The 17,878-nt window shown below is 42.9% G+C and overlaps 1 protein-coding gene across 1 annotated transcript in view; it reads right to left on the reverse strand.

Annotated features, from left to right (window-relative positions):
- LOC126393093 (vang-like protein 1) overlaps positions 1-17,878 on the reverse strand; it is a 29,460-nt gene that overhangs the window by 3,811 nt on the left and 7,771 nt on the right. Inside the window, exons 3-8 of the mRNA XM_050048955.1 lie at positions 16,919-17,090; positions 7,630-8,058; positions 7,345-7,520; positions 6,207-6,340; positions 2,330-2,480; positions 912-1,146 (exon numbers count right to left, since the gene is read on the reverse strand). Coding sequence (XP_049904912.1) covers positions 912-1,146; positions 2,330-2,480; positions 6,207-6,340; positions 7,345-7,520; positions 7,630-8,058; positions 16,919-17,090 — 1,297 coding nt within the window. The remainder of the gene's footprint in view (positions 1-911; positions 1,147-2,329; positions 2,481-6,206; positions 6,341-7,344; positions 7,521-7,629; positions 8,059-16,918; positions 17,091-17,878) is intronic.

Raw genomic sequence — 17,878 nt, forward strand, 5'->3', positions numbered from 1 at the left:
TCTATCAAAATGTTAATTGAATTGTGAAGGCCAGAAATAATATTCAACCACATCATGATACTGGGATATGTTGAAGTACAGGCTGTAGAGGGACTGAAAATACATTTTATTATTGCAGCCTATCAGGCTGTGCAGTGTAATTGGCTAAAAAATGTCCGAAAAACACAAAGGACAGCCTTCTAAAGTAAGTAATACCCAATTTATTGAGTTATAGTCCTACCCTTGGTAACAAATATTTCTGTTTTTGAACACCTGTTATGTAGAGATGTATTAAAACACAAAAAAGGCTATACATGGAATTTATATCTTGTTATCTGCAGGGACAGATTAGAAGGCACTGTTCATCAGCTTACATAACATATATATGAATATGACAGCAAGGATAGTTGAACGTTTCCACGGCAACAAGTAAAACAGTCTTGAGGCTGTCTATCAGCTGCTTACAATCTCTGCCCCCGCAGACTTTACAGGATGACAGTAAATACGTCACACTATGGACAACTGAAGTCTGCAAGGGCTCAGTCTGCAAGTCCAGAGGGTGAATGTTTGGATTCAGCCACAGTGTTAGATTAAGTGGTAAGATTTGTAATGTCAGAAATGTAGGTTTTCACATGGAAGAGATGGATTAATTTTGACTAAAAGAAATTGAAAGACGGATAAATGAAATTAGATATAATCTTCGTGGCAATTAAGACTTCATAAATTCAAGACTTCATTTTTTTTTTGACTTTTTAGGAGCTGCAGACACCCTCAATACAGAAGTGACACTGTTTGATTGTGTCCCCAGATTAAAGCAATGACATGTAGTATGTTATAATATCTGATATACATGAAGTATAAAAAAACTGACTCCTGTGGTTTTAAATATTATATAACACATTATCTAATTCCAGGTCCAAAGCCACACTCACCTTAGGGCTCATGTTATTGACGAGGCAAAAAGCCAGGTGCTTCTGGATGCTCTCCATGCTGTGGCAGTGCTGCCTCCTGGTGGTGCGGAGGTACTTCTGCAGGGCCCGGGCCATTGAGGGAAAAATGGCCAGAGCTGCTTCACGCACATCCATGATGTCAGACGGTGCTGCGCGCTCATCCTCTTTCTTCATTCGCCGGACGTGTGTGAAGGCCTCCTCCACAGCCACCACCAGCCTGACACAGAGGGAGTATACACACAGTAATTAGCTCACTGTCAGCTCTCACTTTAATCCTTACTCTACCAGTGTGACTGTTGAGTACATGATATCACTGGCTTCATCTATCATCTGTTAAAGTAATGGCCTTTTGTCTTTCAGTCAGTCAGTTCTTTTGCCTTGAACCATGAGGGGGGAAAATACATTTTATAGACTAATCTGACAGGACAAGAATCTTCTCAGCAACATAATTTGCAGTTTGCAGTTATTATTGGCAGGTTACAATGTTTCCTGTTTATTAAACTGATTTCATTTTCTTTATGGGTCAGAGATGATAATTAAGCTTCAAGTTTATGACAGTGCTCTCAAAGGATAGGTGGACAGTTTTTCAAGCCTCTGTTAAGGTGCCCATACGTACATTAACACAGGTTTGCTGTAATTATTCCTCCTGTTTATACTGGATAATAAGAGATCCCTGGGTTTTTGAATCCGAGGGGGGTTCGAACCCGGGGTGGGGGAGCCCTTCTGTGCGGAGTCTGCATGTTCTCCCCATGTCAGCGTGGGTTTTCTCGGGGTACTCTGGCTTCCGCCCCTAGTCCAAAGACTTGCAGGTTAATTGGTGACTGAGTGATTGTCTGTCTCTATGTGTCAGCCCTGTGATAGTCTGGTGACCTGTCCAGGGTGTACCCCGCCTCTTGCCCAGTGTCAGCTGGGATAGGCTCCAGCCCCCTTGTGACCCCCAACAGGATAAGCGGTTACAGAAAATGAATGAATGTCTGTACACAATATCGCCAGAGAAAGTGAAAGCCAACCCCAGATTCCCTTCACTTGGCATTTGACCTTGCTTGCTGTGCTTTGCAATAGCTCTCTCTTGGATGTGTGCACAGCAAAATAAGAAGAACATAAGGAAATACAGGCAGAGGGCAGAGTCTCTGGAGATAAATACACTAACACACTTATAGTGGGTCATAAGCGATGACTGAGTGGGATTATTTTTGTATGAATCTATACTTTAGGCCCACCACTATATTGTTATTTAGGGGAAATCCTGCATAGTAAACCTTATGGAGGCAAAATGAGATGTGCATTCAGACCAATGAGCAAAATTGCACTCACATCTACATATGGAGCTGCAGTTATGAAAGGGTCTATGGATCATTAAGTTGCCCTCTGACATGCTGTCGATTGTTTCTGTGACTCACCTGGCTCTACGTTTCCGGACCCTCCTCTCATAGTCGGCCTCTTCGTAGTAAAGCTCATTGTGGGCGCTGTCTTTGCGTTTACCGGCAGCTGCAACCATGGCCCGTGACTGATTCCCATTACCAGGCTGCGCTCCTGCTGTGTTCCCAGGGGCTGCACCGAAAGGCGAGGACAGAGGCAAATTGGTTATATCATTTTGAGCAGAGGGAAATAGCCTCTGACCTCACCGGGGTCTCTGACTCTGATTAATGGGCTGTATCTCAATCTGAATCACGGAGAGAAAAGGTCAGACGGGAGGAAAGCTAAGATCTTACACATCAGTGAAGGAGTACAAATATGAATCAACCTCTTTGGTCAGTATCATGTATTTTATAGGTTTGAGAAAGACTTGAGAGGAGTGTATGTTAATCTTTGTTACTTATCTAGGGCACCCTGCCAGATCATGTATCTCAGTCACAGAGAATGTTAATTATAGCACTGAGAAAAGAGACAGCATCTTCTCCTCGGAAAGTCTGATGCACAAACCTTTATATTGCAGGGTGGTTTAAATATTCATCATTTTACACATCAAAGGCCACACTTCTTGCCTGATGTGTGAATTCACTGGTTAGTGTGACAAACCCATAAAGCTAATGCAGCTTGTACGGCAGCACATTCGAGTTCTTGGGGCTTTATTGAGGGGGAGTAGGGTCTGTCCATATTAATGAAGATCAGCAGAGTTTGGGGGGAGGTTGTGGAGACTAAACGCTGCAGGTCAGGTGAGGATGTAAATCATTAATAATCTGATCTGCATATCTGCACATATGTGTGTGCAGGTGAGGAAGAGATGCTGAATGCAGCAGTAAAACATGGATGAAAAGCTATCCTTGTGTGTGCTATGGAGAGAATGCTCCATAAGATAATTTGCACACATAGCATTGTAGATATTTTCCACTGAAAATACAAGTAAACACCAGCCTCTTTAACTTTCTGTCCTACATATTCATGCTATGAGAAGAGAGACTTTGAGTGACTGTGAATGAGAAGGAGAGAAGGGGAGGCGGGTGGGGGTTGAATTGAGTGAAAAATGAAAAGAAAGAAGGGGAGAAAAAAAAAAAGGAAAGTGAGAGCGAGCCGAGCTGGAGACGGGCTGAGCGGGAGGAAGGAGAGATGTGGGAGTATGTGAGGAATGAGCGTTAGTCTGATGAATTATTTAAGGCTTGAAATTCCACGGCCCCCTAGAGGCCTCTCCGCTGCACTTTGATAGGGAAAGGGGGGGTGGGGTGGATGGGAGGTGCTATGAGGACACCATAACCCACACTGCATCCCGCCCATAGATCATCAAATCCACTGTGCTGTGTAGCAGGTGGGGGATCTATGGGTGGTGAGTGGAGGACCCTTTTAACTGCAGGAAAGAGTGCAATATGTGGCATCACAGGATATGTGTGCGGGTGCTGAGAGGCTATATATCAAGAGCACTGTGTGTGTGTGTGTGTGTGTGTGTGTGTGTGTGTGTGTGTGTGTGTGTGTGTAGTGGGAGTGCTCGCCACTGATGCAATATATACATTATGTCAGGGATGTAGGCTTCAGAGTGCAGTAAAGATGGAGTGAGCTGAGCCGTGAAATCAGCGGCTTCCTGTGATAAAGTGCTGCGTACAGTGATGTTGAGGACTTTTATCTGTACTTACTGTCCAAAAGATATTTTCTCAGTTTGTTCTTAAAAGCTGATCGTGGAAGAGATGGAGATGGAAAAGAAAACATCACAACAAGAAAGCAGTAGCAGCATGGGACATAGTTAAAGAAATATTGTACGACTGGGATGATGGTCTTTTTATAAAACTAGCCTGGAAATGGTGCTACAGGACCAAAAAAAAACAAACAAAGAAAAAGAAAACAGAGAAAAAAGGGCTGTGGCATTTGCATTTGTACAAGAGGTAGAAAACCTACAACTACCAGAATGCAATGCGCCTAACCGAAGCAATAAATTAAACAGGAAAGTAAAAGAAGTGCAGTTAGGAAATCTTGGTTTATATTTGATCAGCACTGTCTCGTTTTACTGTTTGATTTCAGTTTTTTCAGCCTCTATTCTTACAATACAGGAAACAGTGTGGCACCCATTTCCTGTTCATACATTCTCATATTACAGTCAAACAGTGCACCAAAGTATGTTTCTGAAGACATTTTAGGCTAGAAACAGGCAATACAGTAACATAATCTTGGTCTATATTTGATCAGCACTGCCTAGTTTTACAGTTTGATCGCAGTTTGAGAGACAGAGAGAGGGGTGGTTCTCTCTCTTGATCTGCTTCCATACTCTTTGTCTGTGGTGGCATCCATCCATCTTCATCCGCCTATCCGAGGCTGGGTAGTGGGGGCAGCAGGCCTAGCAAAGCACCCCAACATCGTTCTCCCCAACAACACTTTCTAGCTCCTCCTGGGGGACCCCAAGGCGTTCCCAAACCTGATGAGATGTGTAATCCCTCTAGTGTGTTCTGGGTCTACCATGGGGCCTCCTACCAGTGGGACGTGCCCGGACCACCTCTAATGGGAGTTGCCCAGGAGGCATCCTGATCAGATGCCCAAACCACCTCAATCGACCCCTTTTGACGCGAAGGAGCAGCGTCTTTACTCCGAGCTCCCTACGGATGTCAAAGCTCCTTACCCTATCTCTAAGGCTGAGCCCAGCCACCCCATGTAGGAAACTCATTTTGGCCGCTTGTATTCACAATCTCATTCTTTCGATCACTACTCAGAGCTCATGACCATAGGTGAGGGTTGGGATGAAGATGGACAAGTAAATCAAAAGCTTTGTACAATCTGTAGTTTCAACAACAACCATAGAGCCAGTGAAAATCTGAGCTGGAAGTGAGCTGGAAGAGCTGGGAAATTAGCAGGGAGAGTTGTGCTCTGGTAAGATGGAGGGAAATTTACCATAGTTCATTTACACATACTACCCACATTGTCTTGATACAAAGTTGGTTGAAAATCAGCAAAGTATCCCTTTAAACAGGGACCTGTTTCACACAGACGGACTGTGACTGTGACTTAGATATTACAAATAATCAGACTTTAGATAGACGGCTGTGGCTCAGTTAATAGAGCAGCTTGTCCGCTGATTAGAAGATCAGTGGTTTGTTCCCGGCTTCCTCCAGGTGGCATGTTGCAGTATCCTTGGGCAAGATACTGAGTCCCAAATTGCTCCTGATGGCTGTCCCATTGGTGTGTGAGTGCGTTTAAGCTCAGTAGATTTAGGCTAAGTAGCAGGTCGCACCTTGAATGGTAGCCTGGGTGACCAGTGTGTGAATATGTCATGTAGTGTTAAAAGCGCTTTGAGGGGCCAGAAGACTGGAAATGTGCTGTAAAAGTGCAGGTTCGTTTACCATTAGTCTGTTGCACAAAGCTGTCAAGTTCTTGACTAGCTTCAGTAAGACTTATTTGCTGTAACGCAGTAACAACACTTCACACTAACTCCCTCAGAACTGTTGTTTGTCTTCTGGGAAAATTCAACTGTTACAAGAACTTTTCACCTGAAAAATCCAGTGAGGTGTGTAACAACACAAAAACTTGCCCAATATAAAATGTGCCCGTAGCAGAGCTGACATGTGGCTTCTTAATGTGGCAAGGCTCACTACTTCTGAGCCACGATTTCCCCCTTTCTTATTGTTTGTTGCCGCTGGTCAGCAGGTGTCACTGACTGTTACCATGGAAACACGGCTATTTAGTTCAGACTCAGCCCGGGGCTAAGTCAAAACAAAATATATCAGTCTTCATATACGTGAAACTGTCAAGTGTAGACTAAATAAAACTGGCCCTTGGGAACCAATGAAACACTAGGAGAGACATCAAGACACATGGTATAAAATACAGGAGGTTATTTTTGGGACAGATGAGGCGACTCACCGTCCACGTTGTAGACCTTTAACCCAGCCAGGTGTTTGGCAGCTCGGTGCTTAGAGGCAGAGAGAAGGGCTGGGTTATGGAGCGGGAAATCTCTGTAGTAATACTCGAGAATGGACAGAGCGGCCTTCTGAATGCTGTGAGATGAGAGAGAGAGAGAGAGAGAGAGAGAGAGTGAAAGACAGAAGAAATATAATTTACATCATGGCTGACTTATATAAAAAAATGAATGATGTCCTTTCATCTACTGAACACTGAGTTTTTAGACGAACAGAAGAGGTTCTGTTGATCTGCTTTTTTTATTTTTGCATGATGAAGCCTGACAAGGGTGTGTAATTAAAATGTTGCTTCAATTAAACGTGTACCTCACCTATTTACTAGTGCACAATGTCTGACTCATGATGGACAGTTAAAAGGGATCTAAATTGAGGCATCAGAACCAGAGATATTATCTTTTTTATTCCTATTCTTCTTTGTCATAGCATGCCTACCTTACCCACAATGCAACTTGATATCGATCAATATGGAAAAAAACTGGCATGATCATATTTTTTGCCATATCCCCCAACCCTAACCTGCAAACAGACTCTGATGTGTAAAATTGGTGAGGTTCCCCTTTAAGTGTTTAGAAGCTATTATTATAGTATTTATTCTTAGTCTGTTTCTGCCTCCTGTCCAGGTTTTAACCTTCATGTAAATTATAAGCCCATTAAGCTTTTAGCCTCATCACACAAACCTTATCTAATGACCGCAGTTGTCTCCCAGCCCTGTCGTAGTCACACTCTCGATCAGCACAGAAACAAAGTGAGGCAGCCGTAGGACGAGCGCCTGTGTCTGGCACTTTGTCATCCCTCCCCCGAAACTCCGAGAATAGCTTGCCTTGAGCTAGCTAGACGAGGAGGCTGATGAGTAACTCAATTACTGCCTGTGCCAGTCTTCCCTGTGGACACTGGCCTCCAATTACTGTGACCAAGTTCTAGTGTGTGTGTGTGTGTGTGTGTCTCAATGCGTACTGTATAGAAAGGTCGTATTCATATGTAATTCTAATTCATTCTAATATGCTTGTAATTATAGTTTCTTCTTTTCCTCATTAGGAGGTATATGAAGCTCATAGAGGAGTTTAATAACAGTGTTTGCGTACCTAAGCTGTCCTATGTTGTAGTGACGTGTCTCTCCGTCTGTGGAGCGGATGACACACACGCTGTAGCAGGGCTGGAGGTGGCGGAGCTGCAGCAGCACCACGGCCAGGTAGTGGACAAACAGCTGGGAGTCCACGAGGGACACAGCAAACTGGACGATCCCATGGTAATCCTCGTCCTGCTCAGAACACATCACAGGTTCAGTGAAAACATTGCTGGATGAAAACCTCAGATAATATTTCTTATCTTTGGAGCCATAAAAATACTTTTAATAATCTCAAAGTCACCTGTGCATCGAGGATCCGGACCCCATAGAAGAGCCAATAAGACATGGTGAGCAGGAGTGTAAGTGTGGTGAGGAAGGCACGGTACACACACACTCTGGGCAGGCTCGCACGGCCTGGCTTAAGAAACAAGGCCCACATGGCCAACAAGAGGATGAGGAGTTTGAAGGCGATGGAGAGGAAGAGGCCCTCGCAGGCTGCACCACAAGCCTGCAGCCTGTCTGGCCACATTACGGCTGGAAGAAGCAGGAAGGCCAGGGGCGTGGCCAGCACCAGCAGCCCCACACATGAGCCCACAGCCAGGGGAAGATAACGGCGGAAGCCTTGGGTCCGGTCCTGCATTCCTTTCCCCAGTCCAACAACTTCCTCCTGAGAGATACTCAGCTCTGAGGTGCCCGTCACCGCGGTGGTGGTTTCCCCCCAGTTATCATCCTGAGGGACAAAAGAGGGAACGTTAAGTGAGGGTACACTCAAGCCATGGATGTATTTTTGAATCTGTTGGATTGTCTGTGTTGGCTCTTAAAGGGTCGATTTACCCAAATCACACAGCAGCACAGAAAGTCTATACAATCAGCACAGTTTCAAAGTGAACTCCCAAGATGTCACCAATTCAATTCCTGAGGTATAGTGTTGAGTAATGACCTGAAAACATTATGATGTCACAGTGAAGTTGACCCTTGACCTTTTGAATAAAATGTCATCACCTCATCATTAGATATCTGTGTGAAATTTGTCTCAATTAGTGGATAAATTCTTTAGTTATGGCCAAAGATAATGTTTTGTAAGGTCACAGCAACCTCGTCCTTTGACCTTCAAACACCAAAATCTAATCAGTTCAAGTAGATGTTTGTGCCAAGAAATTCCCCCCAAGTTTTCTTGAGATATTGTGTTTATGAGAATGTGATGGATGAGGTCACAGTGACCTTGACCTTTGACCACCAAAATCTAATCAGTTCATCACTGTGTCCAATTAGGTGTTTGTACCACATTTAAAGAAATTCTCTCAAGGCATTCTTGAGTTTACAGTTTCTTATTTGTACAGGTTAGGGGGTGGGTGATATGGCCCTAAAATAATATGATGATATTTAGGGACCTTGGCCTCGTTTCTTCTTTCTTTCTCCCACCGCCTCTTTGAGCTCCAATTTGACCCCCTAAACATGCTCAAAAACTCACCAAAATTGGCATGCATGTCAGGACTGGCGAAAAATTCGATAAAATGAAAAAATGAACCCCTAAAGTGCCAGAAATGGGCTCTCTAGTGCCACCTAGGCACACTAAAATGGCCACTGCGGCCCGTAGGAATGTCGTAGAAAGGTCAAACCACAACTGGCTTGTTCATCTCATCAAGACCTACAAATCACTGGCTGAATCCCCTGACCTTAATCCAACAGGAAGTGAGCTATTCGCCTATATTTCATGCTGAAAACAGTTACCTGCTGCATCTGGAAAAGGTGGATGAAAAAACAAAAACAATGACCTGCAAGATGCTAAAATGCTTCATACAGCTGAGGGGCACAAATCTGGATGATCATTTTCTGTGGTTTGTCTCTAAGAGCGACCCCATTCACATTACATATAGTTACTGTTGCACTGAAAATGTAAAAACATCGGCCAGTGCATAGGGTGACCAGATCCCAACAAACCAAACATGAGACAAAGAGTAGTTTGTGTGGAACAATGCTGAGGTAGTCTAAAAATTTTCATATAATGTCTAATGTAAAATATAAACACTTCTGTTCTTCTTGTGTCACTTCATGTCGTATTCCCCTACTCCAACGTGACACTGAAAAATAAAATAAATAAGCAAATTTCCCCCAAAACTATTTGACAATCTCCTTTTACTAGCTTCCCAGTCTTTGTTCAAACTGCATTTTGTTTTCTTTGTGGTACTTTCCATCATACTCTGCCTAAATCTGCATATCTTGTAACTCTGTGGTGACTGTTGGGCTTTGTGTATGTGAAGCTGACAGGTTCACCTGCACTTGACCCACGTGTGCGCGGTTTGATTGACATCAAACACGGCCTGTGATGACAGCCTTCCTGCTTTCTTTACAGACGTTAGATAAAAAAAGACAGATTTTAGAAAACCAGAGCCAATCAAAATGCGGGACATCATCTAGAAAGGGATAAAAAGCTGTGCAGCACTGCACAAAGTGGGACACCTGGTCTCCCTATTAATGCAGCTGTATATGTCATTTTCTCACAAATTCTGTTCACCTGTACTGTACGAGGGTAGAGGAGACAGATATCTTCTAACCTGGGCAAAGAAAACCATAACTATCTAAATTCCTAGACACCACGAGAGGTAGCTAAAAGAGATGTCTTTGTGTCATTTTGAAATAGCTGACATATTAGACAAATCAGGGTAAAATTCATAGAAAATTGGCAAATCAACCGAAGAATATAAACCGGAATCTGACAGCCAACAATGTCTCCATTATCCTATTTTACTCCCGAGCAGTCATAGATTTTATGCACCGTGCACACACAGCACATCCTTCATGCTATTTAGAGATGTTTTCTTGGAGTTTTGCCTCATTATGACAGGCCTTCAAAGTCCCATTGAAGTAATGTAAGATGACAGGTTGGGGAGTGCTGTAACGTTCATGTTGGCAGGGAGATGCCGACATATGCGTGCACACACACACAGACACACACACATACGCACAATGACTCACAACAACAAAGCTGGAGCTTTCCAAGCCCATCATCGCAAATTAGAGTCATTTTTTTTCTTTCTAGCCAACAGGGTCATTTTAAGCATAAATCATTCCAAGAAAGAGAGACAAGGAGTATAAATTAATGACAAGTCTGCTCTAAAGAGGTATTTAAATTTTTGTGTGCTTGTCATTAATTCATATAATTAGCCATTCATTGTTCCCCAGAGTGTCACTGCATTGTATATCTCTCTGTGTACAACCAATCACAGGAGCAGCAGCTGCAGAGAATGGGATGAGGGCTCCGATAAAAAAAGACAAGCTGAACAGATAAGCTTTTGTGGCTTCACACACGTGTGCACACACACACCTGGGCACATCAAACAATCGGTAAAGCCTCAAACTGGAGCCATATGGGCCGAATGAAGCTGCTGGGAAACCAGACAGAAGACGGTCACATTAATTCTCACCTGTGTATCCCACTGTAAACCGTGCCTATTAATAAGTTAATATAGCTCACTTTGGCAGATTAACTGAACCCTGCTGCTATATGTGGAATATGAAATTGACATTGCATATTTCCAATCAGGAAAATGCAGCATGAACGTGGTGCATAAATTCGAATTCTGCCCTCCATTACCATTCACAGCTAATTAACTCAGCCATGCTGGAGGAGGGGATGCCAACAGGAGCCAGAAGATGAATGAGCGTGAGCAGAGGAGAGGGAGGGAAAGTGAGAGGGGGGGAGGGTGGCAGTGGTTAAGGTGTGAGATATAAGTAAGAAAAGAGGAGGGAGTGATGTAGAGGCAGCATTTAATACTGTCTGCCAGACTAATGTGTGGGGCCAGAGGTTAGCTATGTAAGTGCAGTGTCAACTCCATTTAGTATGTGATCCCATTTCTATTTCTCACACATCTCTCCTCCTTTGCTCCCTTTCTTTCTCCCTTAAGCCGACTCATTTAATAGGGTCCAACCTCTGGAGCAGGGTCTGTGAACAATCAACGTCATTCCACACTTTGGTGAGAGAGCTGCACAAGTGGGAATAGAAAAACAATATCCCATTAGCTTGAGAGTTCATTCTTTACCGTGGAAACAGCAGTTGACTTTACAGTCTCCACTTAAGGCCCATTTATTCACCTTTTCTGGAGCTGTTGACAGCATTACATGGTATTCAGAGGCAAATAGAGATTGTTTGGTTGCTATTTGTGCATAGACCTGTGTCTTTAAGAGTATGCATTGTGTAAATAAGAATTTTACTCATATTTGGCCCTCTGTCCACATTAAACTTTTGTTTATCACATTAAATAAATGTCCAGACATACAAAACTGACACCAAAGAACTAGTGTCGGCAAAAGATGACTGTTGTGTCTTGCCAAAAACATGCACTTGAACACAGCACAGAGAGTACAGCCAACGGCCAACTAACATGTATGTTCTGCCCCTGTGTGAACAGAAATAACCCTCCATACCAGCAGGGAGTGGTCTGTATTTCTCATTCAAAAACCAGAAGACTGGACGACCAAATTCAAGACACAAGTTAGGAAACAGGCGACAAACGTTGAGTAGTTCTTATGGTGAAGGACACACCGCAAAACTAAGTGGAAATACAGCGACATTGACCAATGGCCGACTTGTTGACTTTTGCCATACGTAATACGTAATATGGACAATGTGGATTTTCACAATCTCAAAATAACGATTTGACTGTTCTGTCACAGGCACTGGAAATATTGTTAATTATTTTAATAGGCTGTATTAATGCACCAATATCAGATTAGCATTTTATTGTTCTGTTTGTTGTTTCACAACAGAAGCAGAAAAATATGCACATGAAAGCGACTTAATCTTCAGTTCAGCTGTACTTAAACACAGAATGGGCGATTACAGAGCTCAGGAGAAACCAGACTGTCTGTATCACCCATCACCAGATGTCAGCTATCAGGCACAGTTTTGTATTTACTGGTTAAAAAGAGGAGGTAGTAGACGAAATTTGACTTATTTTATTTTCCTGTATTTTATAAAAAATGACCAAAATTGACACCTAGTAGGTGTCAAAGGTTTAACTACATGCAATAGGGCTTTTTCAAGGAAGTCATTTTGACACGTTGCAGCAGGGAAAGCACAGGTCTAAATAATAAAATGGATGTCCTGGTACAACAGAGCCACCTTTATGTTATTAGTAACCCAACAGTTCAGGAAAATAAAAATCAGCATTCTTTAATCAAAACATTAAAGGTCCAGTGTGCAGGATTTTTGGGGGGATATATTGGCAGAAATGGAATATAATATAATAAGTATGTTAGAATGAGAATGTCTACAAAGGGAGCAGGTCCTTGTCATGGAGATCACCATGTTGCACTACCGTGTTTCTACAGTAGCCGAGAATGGACAAACCAACCACTGGTACTAGATAGGGCCAATCATGTTTAGTCAGTGTCGGAAAAAACATTTATTTTTTAAGCGTGAATCTGCTTTATTTAGTGTTTTTACTGCTTTAAATCAGTGGGTCCATTTTTTTCTGGAGAGTAGAAGACCTCTGTGGATAATTCGGCTCCTGGTAAAAACCCTCTGAACATGTGGATCTTACATTGTCAGAGAAAAAAGGTGAGCACAGATTAGCAGGTGCTTGGCTAGCAGCTCATCTCTGACAAGCTGAACGCTGTAGGAGAAACACTGCTTTGTAACATGAAACAGCTTTATTCAGGGATTTTACCGATTTAAATCACCAGGTCCATTTGTTTTGGAGAGGAAGAGACCTCTGTGGATAATTTGGCTACTGGTAAAAACCTCCTGAACAATGAACACTAAGGGAAATCTAACCAGTTTCAGCTGGCTGCATCTGCAATCCTCACTGCTAGGTGCCTCTATCCCCTTAAATCTTACACACTGGGCCTTTAATTCACCTTATAGGAACTCTATAGGTTGTTCTGCATATGTGATTCAGAGTCTGATTCAAGTTCTCAGTGCATGGTTCTCAAAATGGGCCAGCAGCTAGTAAGTAGCTGTGCTAGTGCAACAGTGCTGACAGAGCCAACAGTGTTAACCTGGGGAGGAACCAGAGGGTGGGTGCTACGCTTCTGCAATGATGCTATCCCCATATCAATGGTAAGCGCCGTATGACTGAAGTGCAGATTGCCGGCAATTAGCAAGCCAGTGGGATACACACACAGGACTCACATGCACTAACATGCACATGCAGCTGGACCTACTATCACAACAAACCACAGAGAGACTTGCCTTAAAACACACACAGAGGGAGCGTGATTTTACTCTCTGCTCAGATGCCATTACTCCATTATACCTTTACATAGCAAATAGTTGTTTGCTCATATATTAATGCTGTGAATGTTGGATCTAGAACCTTTAACAATTCCTCTGCCGAGGCATTTATACAGACAAGCTTTTATGCTGATGTCTCATCTAGTGAGAGAAACAGTGTCTCACCAAGCTAATACACTAAAACCAGCCATTAAGTCTCAGTGGATTAATCCCAAAGATTAATGCTACACTAATCAGGTCTGATCTCTACATACAGTAAAGCGAGGAGAAAGAGTAACTGAGAGAGAATGACACAGAGAGAGGTTACAGGAGAGAGGGCCAACACGACTGCTGCTGCTTCCTTGGCAGTGTTTCATCTGGAAGGGGGTGAATATGGATTATAGTTAGGCCTGTTCCACCGTCACAAAGCACAACTACACAACAACATACTGATTAGCACCGTTCACACACACTCACACATACACACACCAAACAGTCTGCCAGCTACAAAACACAATGGCTAAGCCCCAATGGCCTGGGTGGAGGTTAAAATGACATTCACACGTTGGTGTGTTTGTGAGCGTATTAGTGTCACTGTGTATGTGCTGAAGTGAGTCATCGGGAGCTACGGGACAAAAACAAATGGCATTAGTTTAAAAGGCCTGGCAGGTTTCCTACAATTTACTCCAATTGTGATGTTTGTTTTTACATTACATAAAAAGCTGTGTGTATATCTATTCAATGAAAAGGGCACAGAAGTGTGAGACACCAAACAAGAGTATGTGCTTCTCCCCATACGCTTTAGTGTTGCTAGAGCTAACATTGTGAATTGAAGCCACTGCCTTCTGGCACAAAGTCACATGTCTCACAAAGCAGCATGGACAGTCTCAGTAACAGACTTGGCGTTCTCTCTATGACTCACTCACACACACACACACACACACACACACACACACAGAGTAGCTGTGGTCCAAGACCGTATCCTTATGTCATAGGCATGCGTGTAAACATGGAGGATTATTCATATCAGCTTTCCTCAAAGTGGCGTTTGGCTGGATGCTAAGGCTAATCTGTGTCTCTGAGAATGTCTCTCTGCTCTGGAGCCTGTTAGTGTTACAGTGTTCGCTCCGCCGTCTAGCAGAGCTGCTCCAAAAAAGCTGGACTTCGGTGGTACTGACAGTGGTGGTGTTGTGCCATTTGGACGCATTTGTCTGGAGGGCGATAACGGACTACAATGGCAGATTACCTTACACTGCGGACAATGGATGTAAGCAACAAGCTGACAATCACATGACATCGTGGAATGTGGCTGCCCAGCCAGAAGGGGATGCTGAGTAGAGACGGCAAAATAGGTCAGACCTCTGAGAAACTGTCAGGAAGTCTGGCTGAGGACATGATCGTATCCTAATCACATTAAAAAAATACTCTATGGTGCATGTTTTGCAGACAGGATTCTGCCACTCCACATTTTGCTTGTACACACAAACCCTCAGTACATACACAATTACAAAATGCTCTCTATTTACTATAGATATCAAGTAGGTCAGAGAGCATGTAAAGACAGCCCAAGGCAGAGTTCTCTCTAAAGAGCAATATACTGAATATAAGTCTTTTTTCCCCTCCTGTGGTCGTCTTTGTGCTTCTCGCCCAGCTTTCTTTAACTTTCATTGCTGCCCATCTGCACTGACAGGAATAGTCTGATATTTTGGGAAATACCATAGACTGTATAATAATGAAGCCAAAATATCCTGGACACGGCTGTTGCCATCATACGCTGGTAACGTCATTTGAAGTCTGAGCAGTAGAGATCGAATTGGTTTCAAATTCTCGCCTATACACCTTTTGCGACCTAGCACCACTGATTGCAAGCATACTGAATGGCACACATAGTAGTCAATCATGATGTCACACCCCCTCTTTCGGCATCTAATAGCTAATTAAAACCAAATGTACAAGAAAAATGAAAATTTAAACTTACAACAGTTTGATATGAACCTAGAACCTAAAATGTCCGAACCCATCTTTAGGACAAATTAACTTGATGCGTACTTTACTATGTTCCATCCGCTAACATGAAGGGGGCGGGGTTTCTGACCTTTACTGCAGCCAGCCAGCAGGGGGCAATCAAGATATTTTGGCTTCATTTTTATTTTTAGGGAGTTGTCATATTGTCCATCTATTATACAGTTTATGGGAAATGCGCTCATTTCCTGTCTTGCAAAATAGTTTCTTCTTACTTAGACAAGAAGATCGACACCAGTCTCATATCTGTCTGCTAAATATGAAGCTGGGGCCCGGAGACAATTAGCTTAGCATAAAAAGTGGAAACAGTTTGCTGGGCTTTGTCCAAAAGCTAAAGAAAAATGACTACCAGCACCTTGAAAGCTCACTGATTAACATGTAATATCTTGTTTGTTTGATAAGCACAAACCCAAAATGTTAACCCAACAAGTTGCTGTTTTATGTGGGGCTGTATTTCAAAATCCCACCGTGGCAACAGGACTCCAGGAAGTCCTGCTCTGGGTAAAAAAGGAAACAGTCTGGCACACAACGCCCCATAAAACAACACACTGGTTTTTCCACTTTGGTTTTTGTACAGATTAAAATGAGATATGACATGTTAAATAGTGGATTTTGGAGGGGCTGGTATGAGGATTTCTTTAAACCTTTGGACAGAGTCAGGTTGGTTTCCAGTCTTTGTGCTAAGCTAAGATAACCAACTGTTGGCTATAATAGCAGACAGACATGAGACTATAATTGATCCTCTCATCTATCTCGAATAAATGTATTTGTCAAACTACTTTAAATAATGATCACGATGAGAGTGCATCTTTAATCCCTGCAGCATTGACTTAGCTAAGTATCCATTCTGCCTTTGAGCTGCAATACAGCATTGTGCTTCCCTGTGTCTACTTAAAAACCTATTTTGCTTGCAGAGCTCAGCAAAATCAGCTTTATGGAATGCCTGGTACCAATTTGCTCTGCTTTCAAAGCGACCAGGCATGACAGTTATACCCAGTATCACACAGACACACACACACACTCACGCTGTAACACAGCGCTGTCCGTACAAATCCGCCTGGGCCTACAAGAGGGATACTAATCCTCTGACCTATTTGATCCCTTGTCACCATTGTTATTATGTGTCAGGCACTGTGGCGATGGGCAGCCAGCTGCTGTGAGGACGAGTTTATAAGGTCATGGTACCGAGTTCATGCTGTAGCTGGATTACTGGGCCTTCTGATTTATTCTAAAAGTTAAATGACTTCTCTATAAAAAAAAAAAAAAGAAAAAACCCAGCCTGCATTCCTTCACAGTTTAGACATCCCATTTTTGTCGCGTGAACAGTTTCCTGTACACTGCCATGGAAAAATACCTGGGCCTCATCTCCCTGATCCGCTGCTGGCGTGGGCTCGCCTGGCAGCGGCTCTCCATTGTGAACGGGGGAGTCCTGGGAGGGCGTGTCAGGGGGGTTAATGACCACGGACCTCTCAGAGCGACTGCTGTCTTTGCTGCTGCTGGCCTTGTGCCGCTCACGACTTCGATCCCTGAAGGTGAAGAAACACACAGTGAACACAAACAATAGCACAAAAGTAATATAGACACATAAAACATATTCTCATGCAGAAAAATGTGCTATTGATTAATATGTAGATGATTTTCTTAATTGTTTTGTCTATGAAATGTTGGAAACTCTTTAAAGCCCAAGTAAATGTTCTGTTTACTTAGTTCATTACTCATATATGTAAAAGAAAACTGGATATTTAAGATCTGAAAATGTCCATATTTGAAGAGCTGGAGCCAGCAAATGTTCTGCATTTTTGCTTGATAAATGATCAGAGAATCAAAATATCAGCTCTTAAATTTTCTGAAACAATAACTCAATTGACAGAAAATTAATGGGAAACAATTATGATAATATTTTTTCATTTAAATCATTTAGGAGCAGGGCATCAGTGGCTTAGTGGTAGAGCAGGCGCCCCATGTACAAGGCTGTTGCCGCAGTGGCCCAGGTTCGACTCCAGCCTGTGGCCCTTTGCTGCATGTCACTCCCTCTCTCTCTCCCCTTCACACTTCACTGTCCTATCAATTAAAGGCAAAAAATGTCCATAAAAATATCTTAAAAAATCATTTAGGAGCAAACATTCTTGGGTTTTAGATTCTTAAAATTTCTTAAAAATTTGCTGCTTTTCTTTGTCTTTTATTATTCTAAACTGCAGGGACACAGGTTTCTTTCAGCATTTGGGGGGACAAATATTAAGTGGGGGGTCTGGGAGTCCTCCCCCAAGAAATTTTCACCATCAAACACTTAATTTTCTGCATTCTGTTGAATTTC

The sequence above is a fragment of the Epinephelus moara genome, chromosome 7, assembly GCF_006386435.1.
Source record: "Epinephelus moara isolate mb chromosome 7, YSFRI_EMoa_1.0, whole genome shotgun sequence".
Taxonomy (NCBI): Eukaryota; Metazoa; Chordata; class Actinopteri; order Perciformes; family Serranidae; genus Epinephelus; species Epinephelus moara.